General features: G+C 47.7%; 1 protein-coding gene across 1 annotated transcript; it reads right to left on the bottom strand.

The window, feature by feature from the left end:
• Positions 1 to 609: 609 nt before the first annotated feature.
• Positions 610 to 10,057, bottom strand: HMGCS1 (3-hydroxy-3-methylglutaryl-CoA synthase 1). The gene is made up of 10 exons (XM_026037640.1): positions 9,974 to 10,057; positions 6,548 to 7,005; positions 6,077 to 6,202; positions 5,439 to 5,603; positions 4,775 to 4,943; positions 4,486 to 4,656; positions 3,580 to 3,686; positions 3,177 to 3,302; positions 2,727 to 2,890; positions 610 to 2,342 (listed from the first exon to the last, which is right to left on the bottom strand). Exons 2-10 carry the CDS (start codon positions 6,993 to 6,995, stop codon positions 2,250 to 2,252), a joined length of 1,569 nt encoding a protein of 522 aa, XP_025893425.1. The 5' UTR covers positions 6,996 to 7,005; positions 9,974 to 10,057; the 3' UTR covers positions 610 to 2,249.
• Positions 10,058 to 10,580: the final 523 nt, after the last annotated feature.

Below are 10,580 nucleotides of genomic sequence, written 5' to 3'. Positions count from 1 at the left end.
AGGCAAGCCAGCTTACCCGAGGCTTGGTGATGTTCTTTCGCATTCAAGCACGTTTGCCACATATGGTAGCAGAGCTCTGGAGGTAGCAGGAGCCTTTCAAAGGAACCAGTTAATGTCGATGAGCAGCAGAACCACACTGAGAAACCTCCAGGAGGCAAGCGGCAAACTCAGGCTCAGGTGGACATAAAGCAAGAAACAACCACGTGCACTGCTGTGAAAGGGGATAAAAAGCTGGTAGTACGATTAATTCTATTGCATAACGAGGAATTAATTCTTCCCCTCTATAAATGGTTTCTATTCAAAAGCTTTTAAGACATCTTGAAACAGGGCCMTGAAGTACCAGTCTGCCAGCAGCCTGAGCAGCCCTTTCCACTTACACAGTGAAATGAGATTAAGCAGCAAGATCAGGAGGGCCACACAACTTGCAAACTCCATSTTTTGAGTTTACATGGGGCCAGTTTCCCCTTTCTTTTCTATTAAAAGGAAATAAATAATAATAAAAAAAGCAGCATCCTGAAACCCCCAACAAGTCAGCACTACTCCACCAGGTTTCAAATATCTCAAACTTTATTTTTCTTAAAGGAACAGCCTCACAAACCGTGAGGGGCCTGCAGTTAATATTTTGTGCCAGCAGCTCAGTCCTTGGCTTGTCCACTGCCAGCAATGGACTGTGTTCCAGGGCAACCGGTTGTTGCGGTGCCAGGGGAAGGGGCACGAGGGCCCCAGGCCCGGGGCTCGCACCGCTCCCTTCCCGCGGCCTTGCTCGCCAACGGACCCGGGAGCACCCAGCAGGCATAATGAACAACTAGGTACCAAGGCTGCTCTGTACAAATCCAGCAAAAGTTACCAAATCCTCATGAGTGACTGATCGTACAACACTTCATCACACCAAAAAAATGAAATTTAACAAATCCATTTCTTCTGCCACTTTATATTAAGTAATGCAGCTTTGTAGAATGAGACAAAGGAATAAAACTCAACAAGACTTTGTTCTGTACATTAACTCAACTTAAATATATATTACAAGCTTACAAGGCTCATGGCATAGTTCATTTCCAATCTGGACTTTAATATCCTACCAGGCTGGACTCCCCATTGGTGCTGTGCACGTACCACTTGCAAGATTGCTAGCTTTTAGTTGGGGAAAAAAAAAAAAAAAAAGACTAAACCTCACACATATACTACAACACTACTAGAAAGAACTTCAACATATGAAGCCAGATTCAGAGTTAGAAATAGTCACTAAAAATGTATATATAAAGACTAATGAGAGGCCAAGGTTCCAGACAACCTGATCCTCCTCCCTTCCTTAGACTTCCATTTAAAACAGCTCCAGAAGATCTGGAAAAACTTATGTCTTAAATACTTAATCTTCAGTTACTGTTAAATAATCTTAAAAGGTGCCAAATTCATGAACCCAGAAAATACTGCCTTTAGTTCTCTGGATGGAGAAAAGAAAAAAAAAAAAAGAAAAAAACAAACAAACAAAAAACCTGCATCTCTCATCATTYCTCATCCCTTCCACAGCACAGCGATTTATACTGCACGTATAAAGCACACAGTACGAGAAGGAAKTAACGGCAACTCACACAGTCAGTTTTACAGAGGAGTTCTTAAAAAACAAACGAAAAAAAAAATCACTAAACCTGTCGTCTAGCTGTTCTTAATCCAGTTGTCCCCCTTTGACAGGGGACAGAGACTCTATTCCCTTAATCAGTGCCACTCTATTCTAAACCTTTTCCCAAGCAATGATGCAGCTGGAGCAGGAGGGGGATGTGAAATGCCCTATTCAGAAGGGGGCCTGCTCCTTGTCAAGGCACTGAGATCCCCACCCTTAARAGCTTACACTGTTTTGCCATACACTTTTGAATACAAGTTGTTAACAGTTGAAGTTTCAAGTCATTTTACATGGAAAAGGCAGGCAGAAGATTTTCTACATACAAAAGTCTTGTAACAGAACACAGCTACAGCTCAGCAAATTAAAAAAAAGTCAGATATGTTTGTTAAGGAACCCACAAAGACCCTGGCAAGTCCCTGCATCTCCAGTATATTAATGATCTTAGTGTTCTGACAACACTATAAATATCACACCATATTAAAATGAATCTCATCAAAGGAGTTTAGACAGTTTTCCCATGCTCTGACTAATTAAGATTTACTGTACAGTGAAACATCAMACTATTTTAATCTGTTTTCTCTCTTTCATCCTACCCTCACACCTTTTTCATTCCCCACCTCACAGAGGTATCTCAATGCTCCCCATTGGAAATGGCAACAGTAACGCCTTCCGATTCTGTTGTTGCAGGGATTCTTGGCACTTTCTTAGCTGGACTTGGGATGTGCTAAGAAGAAGGGAAAAAATCATTAAATCAAGTTTTCTTGACTTCCAACCATTCTTACTTCCCGGCTAGTGCCCTGCCCAGCCGCCAACCACGCACCGCCGCCACCCGCTCGCCAGTCATTCCAGCCGGCCGCCTTCCATGCACCCTCACTCTGTGAAAGGAGCCAGGTACTTGTGCCGCTTCGTTTCCGTTATAATGAAATGTACTTGGTTCAAACACGCAATGTACAAGCCCGAGGTAAAAATACTGCACATGGCATTTAAAACAGTCTTTGAAACATCGCGTCAGGCCCTTTCCTCTTCTGCCATACGCCCCCATGCCGAGCCATGCACCGAGCCTGCTCCGCTACTTCACTCCCCCTTTGACCGCGTGCAGAGCGTTCACCTCATGGACCACGMCGGGGTGGCCGACGCCGACTCCGGCCTCCAGCGGCCCGTCGCCCAGCAGCGGGCGCCTCGCGTACGTTCGCCGGTGCTTCTCATCCACGCGCACCAGGTACCACGTCCCCTCAAAGAGATCGTCTGCCGAGCACTGCGGAATGTAGTTGGCTGCAAGAAAGACAGCAACGTTGTCAGCTGTGTCACAGAACTGAGGAGTTCTCTAAGCAAGTGCAGTTTGGAAGCAGTAAGACGGGAGACCCAAGTCTGCATTTTTCATTTCAGCTACGCTGGGGCAATAAATGCAAGCTATAGAAAAGTACAAGCTGCAGAGAAGTACCAAGAGTTGGACCTGCCCTTCATGCTACACCCAAATCATTTCATTTAATTCCTGTGAATTAAACTATAGGTGTTGTGCTGTAAACTGTGGARTGATACAGATTTAAGTGCTTTTTACCCAGATGGTGCGTTTCCTGCCTAATCTTCATGTTTTCAGCAAAGACATCAGGGGCAATGCATTTTCTTGAGTCGAGTCTTGTTTTAAGATCAGAAAGGCTGGCGGTTATTTTGTCCAGGGAAGAACCTGCAATAAATAGCCATCATGTAACACAGCACCAGTGCTGAGATGTGCAGAGCACACGAAGCTCGCACTTCTGAGTGGGTTTCTGAATGGATTCCAAATGGTTTGAAATGCTTAACGTAASCCAATTTTTTAAAATTCTACCAGTTTAAAATATTCCAGATGAGATAAGCAGAACACCCAGCACTTGGAGAACACCGCGCGTGCTCTACRTGTTCAGAGAAGTAGCTAGAGGGCTCCCGACACGCCCCTCTCGCTCCCGCGGGGCAGGGGGGCTCACCTGGCGTGGCGTCCTGCGTCACTCTGATGGAGTAGAGCGTGGCGGCGAAGCCCGAGCCGTACGAGAACACGCTGATCCTCTGCCCGGCGAGCTGCTCCGGGGAGTACCTGCACAGCGAACAACAGCGGCGCCTCAGAGGAGAGCTATGCCCAAGTGCTGGTCTGCAGTGAACTGCAGTTGCAGCTGCCTCCCAGGAAGCAGCCAGCACTGACTAAAATGCCTTGGATCATCACTATAGGAACAGACAAGGAGGTTTAAAACGTAATTCTGAGCACTGTTCCTATACAATTATTTTCAAGGGTGACTAAACAAATGGGAGCACATTAATGGCACATTAGCTACCTTCTAGATAATCATGATAAGTCTCATTCTTAAATTACCCAAAGCCTCCAATGAAGTATCACATCCTGGAATGCAAGGTCATAGCAAAGGAGGAGGAAAAAAAAAAAAAAAAAAAAAAAACAGAAAGACTGGCTCTAATTAAAGGGGATTTTGTGAAATCCGCAGTGATTGCACAAACTACAACAGTGCAGTAGTTGCTGCAGATACGGATTTCATTTAGCTATTCTTGCTATAGAACAGAAAAGTTTTCTGTTGTTGTTGTTGTTTCTTTATTTTGATGCTGGGGAAAGATCACCACCCTACAAATAAGATCCAATTTAGAAGGCAGGAAACACGTCTTTCAGGTCAACCTCGGCACAGAACTTTTGCATTTGCTGTTCATTCAAGCAGTTCATGTGCGCARAATGATTTTCTGGACTTAGTGTTGATGCTCAAGGTAATCTAACAGAAAAGGGAAAAGCACCTGGATGCTTAGRTGCCTTCACAGCAGTCTATCTGAAGCAAAACTATTTTACACACTTCTGCAGGAGAAGCTATGACTTTGTTTCCCTGATTCAGGCTTACTGGGCTAGAAGGGAAGCGAGGCAGCCGTAGACGGATGGTGTGTACATATTCCCGTTCTGGTTGGACACAAGCAGGGAGGCTTTGGTTTTCTGATTGAAGAGCTCAGCACTGGCTTTCATAAAAGCTTTTTCCACATCTCTGTCAAAATAGGTATCTTCCAGTTTAACATCCCTACAATAAATAAATATATTAGTTAATAAAGGCAATTACTAAAATAGTAGCAAGGAAAAACATCTTGGATGTTTAACAGATTCAGAGTGGTGATATGGAAGATAGCAGCTATTCTCACCTGAAAGCCTCCAGACCACTGAAGACACCATGTGCTGTTTCGGGGTTCTGGTCACTGAGAAAGTCATTCAGCAACAGCCTGGCCACAGATTTCTGCACCAGTTTACAGTAAGGAGAGTGGAAGATCATGAACCCAAAGTCATTCAAGGTGAAACGTCTGTCTGTCCCCTCTGGAAGCAGAATATGGTGTGTTAGAACTTACTGCTAGTGCTCACTTCAACTGTTAGAGTAAACAGGGGAAATTATGACATGTCAGCATTCAAAAGATAACCGTAAYACTAATGGTTTGCTGATTTATTCAAAATACTGTCATGATTTATATTTAAAAAAGTAATTCTTACTGATCACTAACAATGCTGTTTTCCTAGCAGAAAAAAAATTCAAAGCTAGACAGGATCTCTGTTATTTTGAAATAGGAAACAAGCTGCTTTAAGTAGCAAGTTCACAGAGGCTACTCCTTGCTGAAGGAGGTGTCCTCAGCCATGGCAGCACTAAACCCAGACGTTTCACACGGCAGAAAGCAAACAGAGACTTCAGCCACCTCAAGCACCCAGAAAGGGGCACCCACTAGTCCGCAGAGCGGACACCAGACCTCGTCAGTGCCTGTCCCCAGAACCAGGCGCTCCAGCCCGTGCCCGCCTGCCTGCAGCGYGCCACGTACGTACCCTTCTGCCACTGGGCATGGATCTTGTTGCGGTAGACTGTGTAGCAGCGATCCAAGGCACTGAGGTAGCACTGTATAGACAGCTTGCCATCAACTACAGGATACTCGGACACCATGTCTGGCTTATAGAAGTCATAGGCATGCTGCATGTGGGTCCCACGCAGCCCTGGTTAAAGGAATTTGACCAAAATTACTTTTTTTTTCAGCTACTTTAAGTGTGATTTAAGCACACCACAACACACGTGAAGAACAAGCAGGTGTAACAGCATCTCCTGTCCTTGTTGCCCGCACAGTTCTGGATTCTCTAGCACTCAAGCCCAGTAGGACTGAGTGTGACAAACAAATAACATGATTTCCATCATTTCTTCTTGTACATGCAGAGCTTTGCTGTTCAGCTCAAGCCCATTCTTTGTCAATTTTATTAGAGAATCCCCAGGGAAGGAAAACCAGAAGCATTTCCAGTCGATCCTTCCTGCCTCCTCTAATGGGCCTTGCACAAGCTGCCCAGAGCAGGAGGTGACAAACTACAACCCAAACACGAGCAGGGGTTAACCCAGCCCTCCRGCAATGCACAAACACAGGGAAGAGGCTGCAGAAGGGAGACAGTGCCTGGCTGCGCTGGGTTCCCGCAGAACTGACCTCGTTCAAAGATGAGAGGCGCGTTTGGGCCGACGAGCATGGCGACGGCTCCGGCTCCCCCCGTGGGCCTGGCGTTGCCGGTGGCGTAAACGGCGATGTCCCCGGCGACGACGAGCGCGTAGCGGCCTGCAGGGAACACACACGCCCCAGAGGAGCCAAGTTAGTGTCCCACAGCTGTTTTTAGACCTCCGTTTACAGGCGACATGACTGCAGCATTGAGGGCTCTCCAAACTTTATGTATCCTCCCTTTTGCGTTTTTCCTGACAGTCACCAACATTCACAAGGAGAGCAGGGTGACGCTCATCCGAGTCATTCCCTTACGAATGGAACGGAGACAGTGGCCAATGCCCAGGGCACCTCAGGTGAGGCCTTCGCAAGAGGGCYCCGTTTTATCTACATGGTTAAACAAGAAGCAGGATTCACCCGCAGCAGAGAGTGACGCAGCCGCTCAGCAGCGCAGCCCACACTTACCATCCCAGGAACTGGACTCGATCCAGTTAATGGCATTGAAGAGAGCAGCGGTGCCTCCGTAGCAGGCGTTTGTGGTGTCGATCCCTTCCACATCTGTGTTACCAGATTCTTCAAAGAGTTGCATCAGGACAGTCTTTACCGACTTTGATTTGTCAATTATTGTCTCCGTTCCAACTTCTAATCTCCCGATACAGTCATAGGAAAGACTGTTCCTCTCCATGAGCTTCTGCACCACAGTCAAACAGAGAGAATTGATGTCCTCCCGGTCGGAGCAGAAGCCCATCTTGGACTGRCCGAGCCCAATGGTGTATTTGCCAGCATCCACCCCATCGAACTTCTCCAGCTCCGTCTGGTCGACGTACTGGGAGGGAAAGTAGATTTCCAGGGCAACGATTCCCACATCTTTTGGCCAACAGGATTCAGCGTTCACCGGAAGGGACCCAGGCATTGTGGCAGATCTGGAGGAAGAAAAAGGAAAAAGAAAATGCACAAACCATGAAACTGCCGACATCCACATCCACTTTTAGCAACCCACTTCACACACATTACAATTTTCTACAGTTTACAAAAAAAGCTCAAGTTTCAGCTGTTTTAGTTTCCTTTGCAAAAGCCAAGCCTTGGCCTCTGCAGCATCTTCAAGAATTCCACTAAGATTAAATACTAAGAAGCTCTTTTATCTGAAAATGCAATTTCAGAGCTGGAGATAACACATGCTTAGATTCAGCCCAGGTTATTTTCCTGAAGCAAAATGGGCAATCCACAAATGTTTAGTGTTCATTATTCTACTCTTGCTTCCAAGACTTGYGTTAGATCTCCATTTTATAAAACTAACCTAGAAATACTGGATTTTTTTTTTTTATTATTTTGCTGATTCAGAACTTAAGGCTACAATTTCCTGGTAATATTATGTTTTGAACTTAAAACAGCCTTCAAAATTGTTTTTATTTTTAAATTAAATGATCCAAGTGCCTCCATGCTGCTCATACTTGCAACAAGGATGGCAATTTCTGTCTTGGTCCCACCACGTGGGGTGTTTTGACATTCCTGTGCACTAGACCCAGATGGATACTTCACAGGCTATGGCAAACACATCACGTTTCTTCATCACAGACTATGATTTCACATTTTAATGCTCTTATCTATTATTACTAGGATACACTAGTACTAAGTATTCTATTAACTTAGCCCTACCCATCCTAAGTAGATAAGCACATTTTTTCCTATAGTTTTACTTTCAGTCTTAAGGAACAAGTCTCTCTTTTGTGCTGTAAGTACTAACAAATCGACCTTATCCAGCTTCTCGCAATCACGATGAGCYGTGCAAAGGAATAAGCCTTTCTAACCAGAAACGACCACTTCACAGCGTACAGATTAATACAAGCTCTAGGGAAACACTCTATGTAACTGAATCATATACCTGCATATATGGATAAGTGAAAATGGAAGTCCTAACGGACACTTCAGGCAACAACACACGGCTTTGCAGGCTTTCTTTTAAGAAACTTGCACACGCGCCTACAATGTACCTAAACCAGCCCATTCCGTGCGGGTTTATTCGTATGAAAACACGCRGATTCAGGGGGCGCACACTGAAACCTGCCTTCCAAAGCAGGACCCGCGACCTGCCCACACACGCCTTCCCGCATCCTCTCCCACCCCTGCTCTCGCCCTGTTTTGCATAGTGAGAGCAGAAGAATAAAATAAATAAAAACAAAATCCCCCCGCAAGGTTACGACCAAACCGGGACCTCTCCTTGCCGCCACCCCCGCCCCGCCTCGCGCTGCGGCGGGGGGGGAAGCGGCGCGCGGCCGAGCGGCCGTTTCGCTGCCGCCGCCGGCGGCCGCCGCAGCCCCGCGGCGCTCCCGGGCGGGGCGGGGCGGGGGGACGGCGGCCCCGCCGCGGGGCGGCCCGCGCCGGCCGCGCACGGAAGGTCACCCCGCGCCCCGCCGCCTCGCTTACACGTCGCGGAATCCCATGGCCGGCTCCGCCGCGGCGCCCGGGGGGCGGAGCGCGCATGCGCCGCCGCGCCGGCCGTCACCTTGAGCGGGCGGGCAGTGCGCACGCGCGCCCGCCCCTCGGGACGGCGTGGGCGGGGCCCGGCGGCCGTTACCGCCCCCGTCCAACCGCCGCCCGTTAACGGCCGCCTTCCCTCGCTCCAACGGCCGCCGCGCGCTGCCCCTGGGCGGCCGCTCTGGCCGCACCTGAGCCCTGTCCACCGCAAGACCTTCCTCGACAGCCGCCGCCTAACACACTGTAGAGATTTTTGTGTGCGTGTGTGCGCATTTTATTTATTTTTTAATTATTTTTTAAAACCGCTGGCTGTGCCGCAGCCAAGGTGCGTGTTTATGCCTGGGCAGGACGCAGGTGCGGGACATTTTCACGTCGCTTGCCACGACCGAAAGCGTGCGGCCTCGCCTTTGGTAGCGAGCTGCGTTTGTCCCTAGCGAGCACCTCGCGTTTGTCAGGGCAGGGCACTAGGGAAACAAACCTCCCTCCTGCCAGACCTCCTCCTTTGGAGGAGGGCCAGCAGCCGCACTAACGTGGCCCCGTGCTGCTCTCGTGTGGTGAGAAACCTCGATGCAGCTGCAGGTAGCGGCATCAGCGTGTGGGTAACTCGCATAGAGACTTAAAAGGCAACAGCATCCGCACTCGGTTCTGATAACCGGGCAGACACTTCCTTACCCTATAAGCCTGAATTCCCCTAGCATTTTATTTAARATGTGGATACAAACGCACGCTAACAACAGGGAGCCCCCAAGCCCTAGGTCCCTGCTGGGATGGGATTTTTGACATCCCCCTCCCTTCGGGTGGGCACACAACACAGSTGCAGCACCCAAAGGGAGCGGGATGTCAAAAACCCCTGCCTTGAAGGGCAGCAGGTACAAAGTCCTTGTGGAGCTCAAATGCTGCTCCAGGAGCACGAACACCAACAGTTAAAGACTGCAGAGATTAAATTAAATATCTAGTAATTTAATTAAGAGCCACAGTAGCWGGCAAGACAAATACAAGGGACTTGAGGGATGTAACATGACATAAGACAAGGGTGGCTTTCAAACAGGGAGAGAATCCTTTGAGAACTCAACTTGTCAAAGGACTCAGCTAAGGGCGTCACCCTGGCTTGTTACTTACAGAACCCAGATTAAAACTGGTGTTTAACTCTAAAGCACCATCATTTCCATTAGAAAACTTTAGGCTGAAGATAACTAGAGGGAGACTTTTGTCCCTACAGGTATTTTCATGCATAGCTCAAATACATCTACTGTATTTAGCAGCAGTCTCAGCTACCAGCTTATATGGCAATATGAGATATATACACACACACACACTTGTATTTATGTAAGTTTGCTTCTAAGCACTTAGAAGCAAGCAAGGCATATGACATCTTTACCAAGACAGTCATTACAGGAAAAAAGAATAGATGCTTACTTGGTGAAAAACACCCTTTTGTCCTCTTGATCAAAAGCACAGAGCCAGTCACTGATTTTTACTGCAAGAGGAAATAAACTTTTCCATAATACTTCTTTAAAGAGTTCCTTTAAAAACCAGTCCCAAGATGATTCAAAAGGAGACATGAGAAACCAGATTTGGTCTCCTTAAAAATCTGCAGGGACTAAGCAACACACACAGCCACTGGCTCCTGCTAATACTGCCAAACATCCCAGTATTTCTTCCGTACCAAGTGCAACTGGCTGCTTTCACCATCTTTATTAAGAGTATTCTGTTAATAACGTGACATTATTTCATACTTAGGTTTTATTTCATACAAAACACTAACTGAGAAAGATAACAAATGCCTCGTTTTTTTTTTTCTCTCCTCCCACTACCCACAGCAGACAGTTTGGAAGTAAGAGAAAAAGGAAAAAAAAGGGGGAAAAAATACAAAGAGAGAGAGGGAGAGAATCGCGGGCCGCTTGGGAGCGGCGGCTCCAGCGGCAGCATCCCAGGGCGCTCCCTCCTCCCGCGCCCGCAGGGGCGACACCCCCGCCCAGAGGCGGCCCCGGCCGGTCCCCGGCGCCCGCCCGCCCGCCGCCGG

This window comes from Nothoprocta perdicaria, unplaced genomic scaffold, assembly GCF_003342845.1.
Source record: "Nothoprocta perdicaria isolate Ctin4 unplaced genomic scaffold, notPer1 scaffold_1, whole genome shotgun sequence".
Classification (NCBI taxonomy): Eukaryota; Metazoa; Chordata; class Aves; order Tinamiformes; family Tinamidae; genus Nothoprocta; species Nothoprocta perdicaria.
This window is presented reverse-complemented; position numbering and strand designations above follow the sequence as displayed.